This window comes from Anas acuta, chromosome 22, assembly GCF_963932015.1.
Source record: "Anas acuta chromosome 22, bAnaAcu1.1, whole genome shotgun sequence".
NCBI classification, from domain to species: domain Eukaryota; kingdom Metazoa; phylum Chordata; class Aves; order Anseriformes; family Anatidae; genus Anas; species Anas acuta.
The window spans coordinates 2,390,171-2,405,913 of NC_089000.1; the positions used below are offsets into that span (position 1 = coordinate 2,390,171).

At 59.7% G+C, this 15,743-nt stretch overlaps 3 protein-coding genes across 3 annotated transcripts; all 3 read right to left on the bottom strand.

Annotated features, from left to right (window-relative positions):
• Positions 1-4,495: 4,495 nt before the first annotated feature.
• On the bottom strand, positions 4,496-6,730 carry CAMK2N1 (calcium/calmodulin dependent protein kinase II inhibitor 1). The gene is made up of 2 exons (XM_068658677.1): positions 6,335-6,730; positions 4,496-5,864 (listed from the first exon to the last, which is right to left on the bottom strand). Exons 1-2 carry the CDS (start codon positions 6,495-6,497, stop codon positions 5,794-5,796), a joined length of 234 nt encoding a protein of 77 aa, XP_068514778.1. The 5' UTR covers positions 6,498-6,730; the 3' UTR covers positions 4,496-5,793.
• A 2,038-nt stretch (positions 6,731-8,768) lies between these two features.
• Positions 8,769-11,566, bottom strand: MUL1 (mitochondrial E3 ubiquitin protein ligase 1). The gene is made up of 4 exons (XM_068658678.1): positions 11,407-11,566; positions 11,152-11,239; positions 10,153-10,273; positions 8,769-10,027 (listed from the first exon to the last, which is right to left on the bottom strand). Exons 1-4 carry the CDS (start codon positions 11,539-11,541, stop codon positions 9,304-9,306), a joined length of 1,068 nt encoding a protein of 355 aa, XP_068514779.1. The 5' UTR covers positions 11,542-11,566; the 3' UTR covers positions 8,769-9,303.
• A 1,840-nt stretch (positions 11,567-13,406) lies between these two features.
• On the bottom strand, positions 13,407-14,921 carry FAM43B (family with sequence similarity 43 member B). Its single transcript, XM_068658724.1, has one exon. It carries the CDS (start codon positions 14,553-14,555, stop codon positions 13,656-13,658), a length of 900 nt encoding a protein of 299 aa, XP_068514825.1. The 5' UTR covers positions 14,556-14,921; the 3' UTR covers positions 13,407-13,655.
• Positions 14,922-15,743: the final 822 nt, after the last annotated feature.

Here is a 15,743-nt window from a genome sequence, read left to right on the forward strand (position 1 = left end):
GGCGTTTTGGGGCTTTTTTGGAGGGGATTTACTGAGGTGGGCAGCTTTGTAACTGGCTCCCGTATCAGCCTGGACAAGGGGTTCAGCACCTGGCTTTAATGCCATTTTTTTTTTATTTTTTGGTCTGTGCAGAGTGGTACCGACACCGGGGTAAGCTGTACTGGGTTGCTGTGGTTTGGGTTTTCTGCAAAAAAGGGTCCTGGGGGGGGAAAGGAAATTGGTCTGTCCAGGTTCCCTGCCCCTAGGTTCTTCTCCCGTGCAGGGGGATGGTGGAAATTCGGTCCTTTGTGCCGAGCTGCTGCATCCCTGCTAAGCACCGGGGCTGCCGGTTGCTTTGCAGTGTTGCTTCTGAGGTTCAAATCAGAAAAAATAGAATATTAGAAAAGAAAAGAACAGAAGCTTGCACTGACAGTGCTGTCCCCGTGACCCTCTGGTCCTCCTTTCCGTGTCCCCCCCCCCCCGAGCCACCTTTCCCAGGCTGAGCGCAGCCGTGAGCACGGCTCTGCCTGGCTCCCGGGGGGCTCTGTTAATTGCTCACCTCATTAAGCTCAGGGATGTCGCGCCGCAGGTGGGCAAGAACAGCAAAATCTGGGGGCCCCAGAGCTTCCCCTCCCTCCCCGTCACACCGCAGGGCTGGGGGCTTCGTGGTTAACCCACCCCGAGGGGTGCCGGTGGCGCGGCCAAATCCGCCAGGGAGGACCTGGGGGCCACCACCCCCGGGGCACTGGCCTGGGCTGCAACCCCCTTAGGGTTAATTTTGGTTTTATTTTATTGATTTTACCTCGAATCCGTTCTCCTACAGGCCCTTGGGATGTCACTTCTGGTCCCCATCCCTCGGGGCGAGGCCTCGCACAGACGCCAGCGCCCGGCGCACCCAGCACCCGGCTCCCCTTTTGGTCTCAACCCCCTGCAGAAGCAAGACCCCCCCGCCCCCTCCCCTCCCCAGACAGACCTTACAGATAATATTTCTATAATTACGTCCATTTCCATCCCCAAAAGCTCCCAGACCAGGCTGCCTGGTGCCGGTGGAGGTTTGGGGATGGCAGGAGGTGCCGGCACGCTCGGAGCAGCACGGGGGCAAGCGCGGAGCTGAGTCAGAGCCTGGCCCCGGCCCCGCGCCGTGACTAACCACGGGGGTTTTAAGGTGCTAAATCACTTCTTTTTTTCCTTTTATATATCTGTTTGTTGCTTATTTTGCTTTATTTTCTGTTAGTGCCCCAGCCTGTGTGCGTGGCTCCGGTTTCCTCACTGTGAGCAATTTCATGGGAAGGGGCGAGCAGCCCCAAAACAGCAGCGATGTTCCCCCATCTACCAGCGAGTTTAAATGCCCCCGAACTTCCCAGATGGGAAATGAACCCCCCAAAATCATCATTTCAGTCATCATTTCATCATCACCAGGGAGTCTGGTGCCATGGTTTTTGCTTGGGCTTGGTGCTGGGGGAGCATCGGCTGCTGCAGGCAGCACCCCAACATCTTGGGGCCGTGCTGTTCTCCTGGAGCAGAGCACAAATCCTACGGGAATGCCCCCCCAAAAAAAAACAAAACAAAACAAAACAAAAAAAAACACAACCTCTGAATGCCCTGGAACAGGGGGCAATGGGAAGGCAGCACCCCTCAGGGCACGATGTACCCGAAATCCCATTGGTGTGGGGACACGGGGGCCCCGCTGGCAGGTCAGGGCAGGGCCAACGGCACGAGGAGGGGCCCAAAGCCATCAGAACGACCGTTTTTGTGTCTTTTTTGTGTGTTTTTTACCCACCAAAGGTCACCGAAACCCCCCAGCTCTGAGCAGCTGTGGCTTTTCAACGAGGAACCTCTGCCACCAGCCCTGCTCCCCCCGCACTGGGGTTTTACCGGGTTGGGATCCGAAACCCCCCCGGAGGCTCCCCTGGTTTTCACCTTTCCCTCTCGATTTTTTCTGGGTTTCACCAAAATGGGGGAAATCTCCCCATTCTTCCAAAGGGTGAAAGGCCCAGCAAACCCTGACCAGATCCCAATATCCCCATCACCCCCAGGCTGTTTTTGGGGTGGGATGGGACCAGCTCCGTCCCCTGCCTCGGCTGCGTGGCTCTGGTGGCCGCGTCCCTCCCTGTACGAGGACTAAAGAACCGGCTTTGCAGGGAACCGCTGCCCTACTTTGCCGTGCCCTATTTCTGGTGGGGGACGAGGATTTATTTCAGGCGGCACCGTGGGTGCCCGCGCTTTTCTGTGGGGTTTTGCAAGCCGGGGCTTCGCGCGGGGCAGCGCGGCGAGAGCGCTCCGCGGCAGCGCAGCTCCTTTCCTCGGGCACGGGGCTGAGAGGCTTTGTTTTGAGGTTAGAAACGTTTTTTTTCCCCATAAATAAATAAGTAAATAAATAAATAAGAGCATGGCCTGCCTCAGTCCTGCCTCAGCTGATGTGGGAATGTTGGAGCCCGTAGAGGCGTCGCATGAGAAAACCCCGAGGACGGAGCAGCCCCGCTGGCATCCCAGGGAAATCCGAACCCAGGGCGCTCCCGACGGGATCCCTGGCCCTTCCCAACACCAGGTCTCGAATTCCTGCCCCAGATGTGAGGGGTGTTGCTGCCCGAGGTTGCTGCAGTGGGGATTTGGGGCCTGCATTGGGGGCTGGAAGGGACCCTGGCACCTTCCCCAGCCCCAAAACCCCCAGCCCCTAAACCCACAGGGACACGGGATGGATGCGCACACCTGGCTGTGGGGCCGGCATCCTGCAGGCACAGCAGGGAGCTCAGCACCTCGCCCCCAACACCTTGGGGCTGCTTTCCCCAAATCTCTCCGGCCATAAAGCCACAAACCCGCAAACCGCTCGCGTTTCATCTTTTTCCTTAATTTTTTTTTTTCCTTTCCCCTACCGAGAGCAGCCGGCTGGCCCCGGCTTTTATTTGGTGCGGTTTCCATGGGGATGCAGCGCTGGAGCTGCTCCGAGCCAGCTCAAGGAAGGGTCGTGCGTGTGTGTATGGTGTGTGTGGGGTGTGTGTGCGTGCGTCCCCTTTAGCCCCGTGTCACCGGATCCGTCCTCGCCCCACCAAGGTCACCGGGGAGCCCGCGGGCTGCGCGGGGCCATCTGCTAAATAATGCACGCCATAACCCCCGGCTTAAGCCTTAAATCCTCCTTCGGGGCAGCGTCTCCACGTGGCCGGGGAACCCCGGCGGGCTCCTGCCCGTCACCACCACGCTCCTCTCCTTTTCCCCCCATCCTCCCGGCTGCCCCCGTCCCCCCCGGGGCCCCGCCGTGCGCTCCCACCCCATTATTTATTGAGCACCGCGGCCGGCGCCGCGCATGAAAGATGCATGGGGAAGGTCGGGCTGTGGTTCAGCAGGATTGCCTCTGCTTTCGGCTCCCCCCCCTGCTTCAGGCTCTGGTTTTCTCTGCTTTGTACCCCCCCACACAGCTCCTTCTGGGTGTGAGGGGATTTGGGATTTGGGATGGGAGGAAATTGGAGATGTGCCTGGCAATTCCCAGGGCCGCAGGTCGGGTTTTTCATGCGAAACGGAGGGGTTTTGGTGAATCGGAGCGGGTGCTGGTGGCTGCGTCCAGCCGTGGTTGGTTTTTCCTATGGGTGCGGCCTGCTTGCACCCAGCCACCCCATGGGTGCTGCCTGGGGCAAAACCCATTAATTCAGGGAAAAAAACCCTCCTGTGTGCCCACCTCCTAGGGTCACCAGATGGAAATCCCCGGCGCTGAGGGCTGCCCGTGCTGCACGGCCACAACCTCGGCTGAACCCGTGGGGGAAGCACCACGAACAGGTTGAATTTTATTTTTTTTAAGGGAATGTTTTAGCCACTCTTCCCAGCCATCCCGTACCCATTACAAGCTGCAAAAAAAAAAAAAAGAGAAATGAGCAGCCACGCTGTCCTGTGTGTGCAGGAGGGTGAGCACTCATGGGGTAAGGCATGCCCAAAAAAACCCCAAAATCACAAAAGCTGAGACCAAAACCCACCCCATGGAGCGATCACGGCACCACTTTTGGGCACCTCCTGTCTCTGTAGGGCAGCACCAGCTCTGCCCAGCAGTGGGTTTTACTGTGGGATGTTTATTCCTAAGAATCCCCCCGGCCCCGATTCCCCCAGCTCCGTGTTCAGGGCTCAGCCGTGGCTTCTTGGAGCACCTGGGGCCCGGGGATGCACCCGCACAATCGGGTTTTTTGGGGGATTTCTGAAATCTGGGGCCTCCCCACCACACCGCCCAAATTTTCTGAATGTTATCAGTGCCTTTGCCAAGGGAGTGCACGGATCTGTGGGTGCTGAGGGTCGAGCAGCAGGGACAGAGCTGTTTTGGGGTTCCCCATGCCCCCCGTTGGCTGCTCGGGCAGCCTCACATGGAATTTAACCCCGAATTCCTCCCCCAGAGGTGTTTTCCCATCAAACGAACAAAATAAATAACCCTGCCCCCAATAAATATTAATGGCAATCAATTATTCAGACGCGCTGGCCCCGGTCACGGCGCCGTGCCCCCCCCCGGCCCCCGTCAAAGCACGGCACCTCCGGCTCGCTCTGCTTTTGTCTCATTTTCCTTTTTATTGGTACATTGCAGAAATAGCCCTGTGTAGTGGAGGAGAAGTGCACCATACACGATATTTAAGAAAAGGAGGAAAGGAAACCTGGCTTGAGGTCTGTCATTCAGAGTCGCAAACAGAAAACAATAAAATAGGCCCTCGCACGAGAGGTGCTTGTTTTTTTTTTTCTTTTTCTTCTTTTTTTTTTTTTTGCATGTCATGCAAAAGAGTTAAAAAGAAAGACTAGAAAAGAGAAGTCAAAGAAACCCCACGAGAGACCGACAGAGGCGTAGGAGCCGAGCGAAGCCCCGGCGCTGCCCGCGAGAGCGCAAAGCCCGGGCAGGAAACGCGGCTCCCCGGCACCCAGCGTTTGGCACTCTTGTGATGATTACATCCATCAGGTTAATTTTTGATCGATTTTTTTTTTTTTTTTAATACAGTCCATTGAAGAGAAGAAACTGCCACAAGATAAGAAAAAAAAAATTACCCACACTACAGACTGCATGGTTGTTAAAAAGGCCGAGCATCCCCCCCCCCGTACATATAAAATCTCCGTCTGCACAGAGCCGTTTGCTCACAGCAACCAAGAAGTGCAAGCTTTAAAAAATAAAACCACGATTCTCCCTCCAGTCCGCTCCTTTATAAAAGTTGTGTTTTGTTTTGTTCCCCCCCCCCCGCGCCACGCATTCCATTGCGAACCTTAAAACGCGACCGAAATATAGATATCTATATATATTTTATATCATTTCCCAACAGCGAAAGACACCAACGGAAAAAAAATTAAAAAAAAATAATAATAATAAAATAAAAAATAAAACCCCAAACGAAATCGAAGAACAGAACCAGTAGCACGGTACCTCCAAGTGCACGGATTCATTTTTGCAAGGTTAACTCGTGTAAACAAGGCGCCCGCTCGGCGCCACCCCAGGGTCCGAGCCCCGGCGCTGCGCTCGCCGTCCCCGGCGCAGGAACCCCGCAGCGCCTCCGTCCCTCGCGAGCCTTCGTGGACGTGGCTGGGGGGGGGATTTTGGAGCAGGTTTTATTCTTTTTTTTTTTTTCCCCAATTATTATTAATTTTTTTTTTTTTTTGGATGTGATTTTGCACCTGCCGGGGATCCTGTGCTGTCCTGTCGCCCGCATCCCCTGCGCGGCGTGCTGGCGGTGACGGCGCTCCGAGCCCGGCGCGTTGCTTCTCCCGGTGCTTTTTTTTGTTTTTAGTTAATTTTTGCCCAAAACCTGGGATATTGGAAACCGCCCCCCCAGCCCCTGGTTTTCACCGAACGTCCCCGGAGAGGTATTAAACCCCGGGAGGGGCCTTTTCGGAGAGGTTTTGCAGCACGTCATCGATCCGATCGTCTTCGATAACCACTGGAAAGCAGGAAAAAAAAAATATAAAGAAAGGGAAAAAAAAAAAATGAAAACAAAAGCGGGGCTGGGAATGCGGCAGAGCCCGGCGGGGAGACGGTACCGGGGGGGGGGATGCGGATGGTGCTGAGGGTGGGGGACACGGTGCTGGGGGGGGGATGAGGAGGGTGCCCGGGGCATGGGGAGCACCCCAGGGGCACGGTCCCGGGGAGGGGATGCGGAGGGTGCCCGGGGTGGGGGGCACGGTCCTGGGGGTGGGGGGGGGGGATGTGGGGCACCCTTGGGATCTCCAGGACAGGGGGGGAGCATCCCCAGCGCACGACCCCAACCCGGAGCAGGTTCACCGAGGGACCCCGGGGGGGGACCGCGCCGCACCTTTGGGATCCCCGAGCGCGCAAAGCGCGGGGCGCGCACCCCGGGGGGGTCCCCGGAGCAGGTTCCCGTTCCCCCCCCCCCATAATTTCGGTACCCACCTCTCTTGCTGCGCCCGATCTGCCCCAGTTTGGGCGGCCTCTTGCCCTGCCCGGCCGCCAGGAGCCCGTCGGGGCCACGGAGGCGCACGGGGAAAGGCAGCTCCCCCCCCGCCGCGCCCCCCGCCAGCTGCCCCTCGCCGTAGGGCGACCCCTCCTCCGCCATCCCCGGGGAGGGGGGGGGGGGACACCCGGCGGCGGGAGGAGGGGGCCCGCTGGTGCCGCCTCCCCCCCCCGACAGCCTCCCGGGGCTCGGGGGGCCCGCGAACCCCCCCGGGGCAGCGGCTCGGCGGAGCGGGGCGACCGCCCCGTCACATCCCGGCCCGCTCCCGGCCCGGTTCTGGCGGCTCCGGGGGCTCCGCGCCGGTGGCACCGGCGGCGGCGGCGATAGAGGAGCGAGGGGCGGGCAGCGGGGCGGAGCGGGGAGCGGCCCCCCCCCGGTACCGGGATAGAGGGAACGCCTCCGGGAGGGGTGGCCCCGGGGGGAGAGGGGATCCCCCGGGGTGCCCCCAAAGCCAGGGGGGGAGCGCGGAGGGTGAGGGGGTGGGGGGTGAGGGGTGAGACCGCACGGGTGGCTGGGGGTGGTCTGTGGGGTGGCTGGAGATGCACCATAATAATCTGTGGGGAGGCAGGAGATGCCCTATAACAGTCTATGGGGAGCCCGGAGAGGTCCTATAACAATCTATAGGAAAACTGGAGCCACCCTATAACAATCTATGGGGAGCCTGGAGATGTCCTATAACAGTCTATGGGGAGACGGGAGATGCCCTATAACAATCTACAGGAAAACTGGAGCCACCCTATAGCCATCTATGGGGAGCCCAGAGATGTCCTATAACAGTCTATGGGGAGACAGGAGATGCCCTATAACAATCTACAGGAAAACTGGAGCCACCCTATAGCCATCTATGGGGAGCCCGGAGCTGCCCCATGACAATCTATGGGGAGCCTGGAGCGGCCCTATAACAATCTATGGGGAGCCTGGTGATGTCCTGTAAGTCTACGGGGAGCCCAGAGCTGCCCTGTAACAGTCTATGAACCTGGAGCCACCCCATAACCATCTATGGGGAGCCAGGAGATGCCCCATAACAATCTACAGGAAAACTGGAGCCACCCTATAACCATCTATGGGGAGCCTGGAGCCAGCCTATAACAATCTACAGGGAGCCCAGAGATGCCCCATAATAATCTATGGGGAGCCCAGAGCAGCCCTATAACTATTTATGGGGAGCCTGGAGCTGCCCGATAATAATCTATGCAGAACCAGAGCCACCCCATAACAATCTATGGGGAACCCAAAGCCACCCTATAACAATCTATGGGAACCCGGAGCTCCATGCCACGTCCCCGTGCCAGCCTTCCCCTGGTGGCTGTGCCATTGCCACCCGGCTTCCCCGACGGTCTCACTATAGGGGGGCAAAAACCCTTTTATTTTTGTTCCCGGCAGAGCCCAACAGTGCAGGCGAGGGGCGAGGGAAAGGGGTGGTGGCGGCGTGGGCGCCCCCCTGTACAATCCCGGGGGGGGGAAGGTGGCAGCGGGGACAAAAAAAAAATCTATTTGCACAAGGCTGGGACACAACGGGGCGTTTTGGGGCAGGTGAAGGCCGGGGGAGCGGGGCTGGGGCTCGCTGCCCCCATCCCTGTCCCCGTCCCCCTGCGCTGGCAGCGCCACGTGCGAACGCCCCCGACACCTCCGAGCTGCCAGCTCCTTACGTAAGGGAGCGGGGAGCAGCTCCACAACAGGAGGCGAAAAGCAGCGGGGACAGCGCTGCCCCCACCCCAAAAGCTTATTTTTAGGCTCCCCGCATCCCGGGGGGGTGACATCCCCGTGGTCCCCTGGCAGGACAGGGCTGTTTTGGGGTGTTTTTTTTTTGGGGTGCTGCCGCTCGCTGCACAGGGAAGGGGGCAGCTGGGTGGGAAGAGGCTCCTTGGTGGCTGTGGCTAAAATCCCCGACCCTACAAAGCGGGGTCCCGGCTCTGACGCCGAGGTGAGGCGGTTTTAGGGCTACAGCAGTGTGTGAAGGGCGAGGAGGGGGCAGGAGGCAGCTGCTTTGCTGCTTTTCTCCTTTTTTTCTGCCTCCTCCTCCCGCAGCAGGCAGGCACTGCCATCTACAGCCCGCCTGCACGCGGCCCTACCCGGCACTGGGGTTCTGCTCTGCTTTTATGGCCGTTGAAGAAGGGGTTTATTTTTTGGGGGGGGTTTCACCTGGCACCAAAACCCCGCCCGCTGCTCGCCCATTTTCCTGGCACAAAGCGTTTCCCTTGAAACGAGCCCGAGAGCAGGGTTCAGGCACGCTGGAACCAGAGGGCAAAGTACGAGGGAGAGCAGAGCCCTGCCCCAAACCCGGTGGGGGGGGTTCCCCTGATCCTACAGGGGGTGGGGAGGCAGAGGCGGTGCCCTCAGGGCCACGGGGAGGTCACGAGCCGAGCCAAACGCTCCTCTCAGCCACTTTTATTATTTTACAGCCCGTCCCAGCTCCCAGCTCAAGCCCGGCCGCAGAAATCCCATTTTCACTTCCTCCTCGTCCCGTCCCGGCGCGGCGAGGAACCCACAAGCAGCAGGAGCGAGGGAAACGCCGCTCCCCTCCTCACAGAAACCCCAATGCTGGCAAAAACCCCCAGAAGCTCTGCAGAAAGCCGTCCTGCTCAGGGGGCGGAGGAGCTGCTGCTAGGTGGCAGTGCTGCCCGCCGGCCGCAGCCTCCCAGCAGCCCTCTCGCAGCTTTCGGGCACCGAATTTTCCCACTTTGGGGGTATTTCAGCTGGTTTTGTGTCTCCACGCACGCCTTTCTCTGCACCCAGCCAAAGCGCCCCGCTCTGCTCAACCCCTCCCCTTTCCCCAGCCAGGATTTTCTCCCAAAAAAAACAAAAAAAAACCACACCACAAAACCATCCGCCCCAACCGAAGCAGGACCAGCGAGAAAACCCCCTCGGGGGCTTTAATGCCCCCAAAGCCCCCCCAAAACGCGGGGCTTCAGCTGTTGTAGAGCGGAACCACCCTGGTGATGCGCTGCCGGCAGATGGGGCACGCCTTGGGGTCGGGCAGGGCGCGGTAACACTCGGTGCAGGAGCAGACGTGGCCGCACTCCAGGAAGACGCAGGCCTTGGCGTTGCTCAGACAAATCACGCAGGCGTTTTTGGGCACCTCCGCGGCGTTTTCGTGCCTCAGCCGCAGCTCCTGGGCCTGCCTGAACTCCTCCTGCAGCTGCTGGAGGCGCCTCCTCTCGCGGCGGTGCCGGTACTGCTTGCGCAGGAGGAAGAAGAGGAGGGTGCAGGTGGCGAAACCCGAAAGGAAGGCGAGGATCTTCCAGAGGCGGACGCTGGCCTGCTGCTTCTGCAGCAAGGAGTCGAAATCGGCGCTGCTGAGGTAGTAGCGCAGGCCCTGTTTGGGTGGCTGCAGCTTGACGGTGTCGCTGTCCAGCACCAGCTCCCCCACGCCCGTCAGCAGCGTCCCCACCTTCAGCATCTCCTCGGTCTCCTGGATGCCCTTGGGGCGCTCGCCGCTGATGTAGTGGCCGAGGACGTCGGTGAAGGATTGCACCGAGGGGTGGAATTTCTCGTGCACCGTCTCCAGGCTGAGCTCGGCGGCTTCCAGGGGTTTCATCACCCGCACGGCCACGCCGGCGCCGTCCTCCGGGGGGGCCAGGTCGAAGGGGGCCGTGTTGGTGCGCTGGTGGATCACCTTCTCGTAGTCGTTCCTGGGGGATAAAGCCAGACGGAGAGGCTGGAGGCGCTGACGGACCCCCCCCCCCGAGTGGGTTTCCCTGAGGGGCTCCTCTCCTGGGGGTGTGGGTGCCCCATAAAGGGCGGGGGGGGCACGTACCAGAGGTGTGTGGTTCGGTTCCAAACCATCTTGTGCTCCTGCAGCGTCAGCCTCTGCACCACGCCGTGGCAATCCTCCACGAACTGGCTGCTCAGGGTGTCCTTCACCGAGCGCACCACACCTGCAACACAGCCACTGCTCACGGGGGGGGGCCTCATACACGGGGGGGGGGTGCAGACACCGAGAGGGGCACGGGCACCAAGCCCTCACACCACAATGTGGTACCTGACACCGTGTAGGGTTGGGGTTTTTAGGGAAAAGAGTTTTTTTGGGGGGAAATGCACGGGGTGGGGAGGTAACAAGTGGGTTGTGCTCATACGGGGGGGGCACAGACACTAAGGGGGGGGCTGGGGCATCAAGACCTCGCACTGTGAGGCAGCACCTGACAGCCGTGAGGTGTAGGGGTGGGATTTTTAGGAAAAAAGTGGGAATTTGGGGTGAAATGCATGGGGTGGGGGGGAGGGAGGAGTGGTCATCATAGGGGGAGGGCACGGATACCAAGGGGGGCCGGGGCACGAAGCCCTCCTGCTGCAGGGCAACACCTGACAGCCACGAGGTCTGTGTAGGGTTGGGGTTTTTAGGAAAGAAGTGTGTTTTTTTGGTGAAATGCATAGGCTGGGGAGAGGTTATGGGGGTGGGGGGGTCCTCCTCATATAGGGAAGGGGACACTGACAGTGAGGGGGGCTGGGGCACCAAGTGCTCACACTGCAAGGCACCGTCTGACAGCCAGAGGGGTGGGATTTTTAGGCAAAAAGGGGACTTTTTGGTAAAATGCGTGGGCTGGGGAGGGGGTGACTTATACGGGGGGGGACACAGACACTGAGGGGGGCTGGGCCACCAAGCCCTCACGCTACGAGGTGGCACCTGATAGCCAGAAGCTGTGTGTAGGACTGGGATTTTTATGAGAAAAATGTTTATTTTCGGGTTGAGGAGGGGAGGGGGGGGTCAGCAGCCCCTCACCCCCCCCCCCCCCCCCATACCCTCCAGCCCCTCTCCTACCTTCAATGACCGCATAGGGCACGCAGCGCCCCGGCGCCTCCAGCAGCACGGCCCGCAGCTCCCCGTCCAGCCGCAGCCTCCTGGCGCCCTGCGGGACGAGAGGAGGAGGAGGAGGAGGAGGAGGAGGAGGAGGAGGAGGAGGAAGGCACCAGGCCGGGGCCTAGCAGCGGAGGAACCAGGCCGCGGCCTAGGCCCGGGACTGGGATTCGGGGCTCGGGGCTTCGCCTTCGGCCCCCGGGGGGTCCCGGTACGCACCTGGAGGCCGCGGGCCTGCCGGGCCTTGTGTCGGTAGGCGGAGCACAGCAGCGCCGTGAGCGCGGCGCTGGCCGCCAGCAGCGCGGCCTGCAGGCCCGAGGGCCGCCCGCCGCCATCCATGGCCGCCGTCACCATGGCAACCGGCCCGGCGCGCCGCGATGACGAGAGGGGAGGCGCTCTAGGGAGAGACCATAGAGAGCGCGGTCCTCCGAGAGGGAGAGGGGAGGGGGCGCGGTCCTCCAAAGGGGGGGGGGGGGGGCAACGCTGACCCCTTTTTTTGGGTTGTTTTTGCGTTTTTTTTTCTTAGGGGAGGATTAGCCCCAGTCTCAGCCTCGCACTCATAGGGTTTTGGAGGGGGATTAGCCCAAATCCCAGCCCCACTGCGCTTTTTGGGGGGCAATAATAGCCTAAATCCAAGTCTCCCGCCCTCAGAATTTGGGGTTTTCGAGGCTAAATCCCAGCCTCACAGGGATTTTGGGGGGATTAGCCCAAATTCCAGCCCCACTGCACTTTCTGGGGGAAGATTAGCCCAAATCCAAGTCTCCCACCCCCGGAATCTGGGGATTTTTGAGGCTAAATCCCAGCCTCAGAGGGCCTTTGGGGGGATATTAGCCCAAATCCCAGCCCCACAGAACTTTTTTGGGGAAGATTAGCCCAAATCCAAGCCTCCCACCCCCAGAATTTTGTTTTGTTTTGTATTTTTGAGGCTAAATCCCAGCCTCAACTTTTTTTTGTTTGTTTGTTTGTTTTCTGTTTTTGTTTTGTTTTGTTTTGTTTTGTTTTTTGAGGGGGGATTGGCCCAAATCCCACCACACTGCACTTTTGGGGGAAAGATTAGCCCAAATCCAATCCCCCACCCCCAGAATTTAGGGATTTTTGAGGCTAAATCCCAGCCTCATAGGGCTTTTTGAGGGAAGATTAGCCCAAATCCCAGCCCCACTGCACTTTTTTTGGGGGGATTAGCCCAAATCGCAGTCCCACAGCACTTTTTTTGGGTGTGGATGAGGCCAAATCCCAGCCATACAGCACTGTTTTTGGGGAGGATTAGTCTAAATCCCAGCCTCACTGGGTTTTCGGGGGAGATTAGCCCAAATTCCACCCTCATAGCACTTTTTTTTTTTGGGGGGGGGGGTTAGCCCAAATCCCATCCTCACAGTACTTGAAGGGGGGGGGGTAGCCTAAATCCCAGCCTCACAGGTTTTTTGGGGGGGATTTAGCCAAAATTACAGCCTCACAAAGTTTATTGGATAGGGATTAACCCAAACCCTGGTCCCATAGCCCCTTTTTTAGGGGGGTTAACTGAAACCCCAGACCCACAATGCTTTTTTGGGGGGGATGGAAGTTAATCCAAACCTCAGCCCCACAAGGCCTTTGAACGGGGCAGCCCAAATCTGCCAGGATTTTGTAGGGGGACAGCCTCACCTCAGCCCCACATCGCTTTTTTTTTTTGGCAGGGATTAGCCCAAACCCAAACCCCACAAAACCCTGTGGAGGGGGCAGCCAAACACCAGGCCCTCCAAAGGTAGGGGGGGACCAGGCCAAACACCCTTTCCCCCCAGGTGCTGTTTTTTTTGGGGGGATAAACATCCCAAACCCCATCCCCACTGTGTGGGGACCCCAGACCCATTTCCCCACATCCCTGCATCCCCCCACCCTCACTGCTGCTCCTGCCAGGGTGGGGGGAGCAGTAACTGGGTGAAAAAAACAATCATTTTGGGTAAAAAACATATTTAGGGCCTCAGGGCTGTGCAGGGCCCCATATTTAAAGCCCCGAGTTGCCATGGCTACACAGAGCATCGCGCACACGAAAAGCACCCAGGACCCCCCCTGCCTCCCCCCCGGGGTGGAAATTTTACCCTGGGAAAGGTAAAAAAATACAAAATAAAAGCGAGTTAAATCCGAATAAACCCCGACAAACCGTCCCGGCCGGGCGCTGCGCTTTTAACTCTTCCTGCCCCATTCCCCAGGCTGGCAAGAGACGAGGCGCCGTCACAGGCAGCGAACGCGCTTTATTTCCACTTTATTTCGGCCGCCAAAATCGTGGGGGGGGGGGGTCCTGGGGTGGCAGCTCCCCCCTGACCCTTTTTTTTTTTATTTTCCCAGTGCCACGTTTGCCAGCAAACCCTCTCGTCCAGTGTCCCCGAGGCCCCTTTGGGGCCCCCTCAATGTCCACAAAATGGCGGTGCCGATGGGCTCCTTGTCCTGGGGTGGGGGGGGGGTGGATTTTGGGGATTTTTGGTGGATTTTTCTCAGCACAAGGGGGGGCGAGGGCCACGCAGGCTGCACCCCCGCATCTCCCTGGCCAGCCTCAGCACGGCGGCTCGCTCCCCGAGGCCTTCAGCCCTCGTCCCACAGCCGGTGCCCATGGCTTCCTCCTCCTCCTCCTCCAGGATGGAGCTGAGGCGCGGGGCGCAGCGGGCGCGCTCGGCCGGTGGGCGGTAGGGACACTTGGCGTTGAGCAGCCTGCGCAGGGGCACCAAGGGGACGATGGCTTCGCCCAGCAGCTGCTGCTGGACGTGGCGGCCGTCGTTCTGCCTCTTGAGCCGCTTGAACTCGTTGAAGGCGGAGGCGGATGTCTGGAAGAGGAGCAGCGCCATGGCGCGCGCCGTGGCGGCTTTGGGGACCAGGACGGCGTGGCAGCGCAGCACCACCGCCTTGTTCTTCACCTGGTGCCGGTAAACCCAGGCGAAAACCTTGGGGTGCCGCCGGTCGGCGGCACAGTAGGTGATGCGGTGCAGCAGGTACGCGTGGCCCGGCCGGCGGGCCCCCTTCTCGCCGGGCGCCATGCGGATGCCGTGGGGTCCCAGCGTCAGCTTCATCTTGGCCCCCCCGGCCCCGGCTTCGCTTTTGGCCCAAATCTTGCCCACCGCCTCCTCCGTGCAGCCCTCACCCTTGGCGTGCAGGGTGACGGCATTGCCCAGGTAGCGCACGGTATAGGTCGGGTCCTCCTTGTTCAGCTCCACTTTCTGCCGCCGGCCGCCGAAAACGCTGCCCAAGCGCTCCAGCGGGCATTCGGGCAGCAGGTCCGGGCAGGAGCGCAAGAAGCTGGCCAGCAGCGAGGCGTAGCCCAACCCAGGGCCCAAGCTCTTCCCTTTGCACTTACGTTCATTTTCCACCAGCACGAACTTGCTCCGGCGCCAGGGCAGCATCCCCACCGCTCCCCCGCCGTCGTCTCCGGCCGCCGATCGCCTCGCCAGCAAACGGAGGGGCCCCCGATCCCGGCAGCTTGGCTCGGGGGTGTCCCCCCCAGACAGCGGGTGTCCTTTTTTTTTTCTTTTTTTCCCCCAGAAGGATCCCTCGGTGGAGGACGAGGCTCCGGGAGCGAGCAGGCGCCGCGAGAGAGCGAGCGGAGAGCGGTGGCTGCAGGGACGCAGCTCTCCGTGGGCTGCTCCACCTCCCCGCGACACCGCATCGCGCGGGGAGAGCCGCGGCGCGCACCCCCTGCCAAAACCGTGGAGAGGGAAAAAAAAAATAAAAAATAATGGAGATTTCTCCTAGAGATCGGGAAAAAAAAAAAAAAAAAAAAAAAGGATGAAACGCAGCCCACCCCCCAGCTCCACGCAGACCCCGAGCCGTGCCGGCTGCAGCCCCGCAGGGATGCGCCTCACGGGGGGGGGGGAATGGAGGCAGAAGGCATGGGAATGATTTTGGGGAGCTTTGGGCACGGCTCCCGAGCCTGTTGCAGGGAAAAAGTGATTTTTGTTGTTGTTGTTGTTTTCTTTCTTTTTTTTTCAACAAATCTGGATGTTTAGAGAGGAGTGGGTGCCGGATGAAGGCAGCGGCGTGGGGGACACGGCCACCCCCAGGGTGACACGGTCACAGCAGGGTAGTTTGCAGGCAGCGTGCCGGCTTTTTTAGCCCTGCACCCCCCTTTTTTTTCTGTCTTTCTCTCTTTTTTTTTTTTTTCTCCCAATTTTTTTCCAGCAAGCCAGCCCAGCCTCCTTGCTGCCGCTCCTGGGTGGAGGTTTGGGCTGTTCACCTGTTGCATTTCCCCCCAGCGGAGGCCTGGGGAAAACTTCTGCCCACAGGATAACAAAAAACGGGGTTCAGGGGGGCTTTTTGGGGACGATTTGTCTCTGCAGTAGGGTTTGAGGGGTTTGGAGATTCAGCTCTCACCCTTTGTGTTGTGCCTTCTGTCTGATTTTGACCCCGCAGGGCTCCTGGTGGGGGTGTAGTGGGGAGAACCCCAAAGCTTGGGGGCCCCCAAAGGTCCTCTGCTCACCTTGGGAGCAAAAACGGGGAGGAAAAGGGGGAAAACAGCAGCGCACACCTCCCTTTTTTGCCCACTTCCACTGCCCAGGGAAGCCATTTCCCGGCAGCTTTGCAGCTTTCCTGCG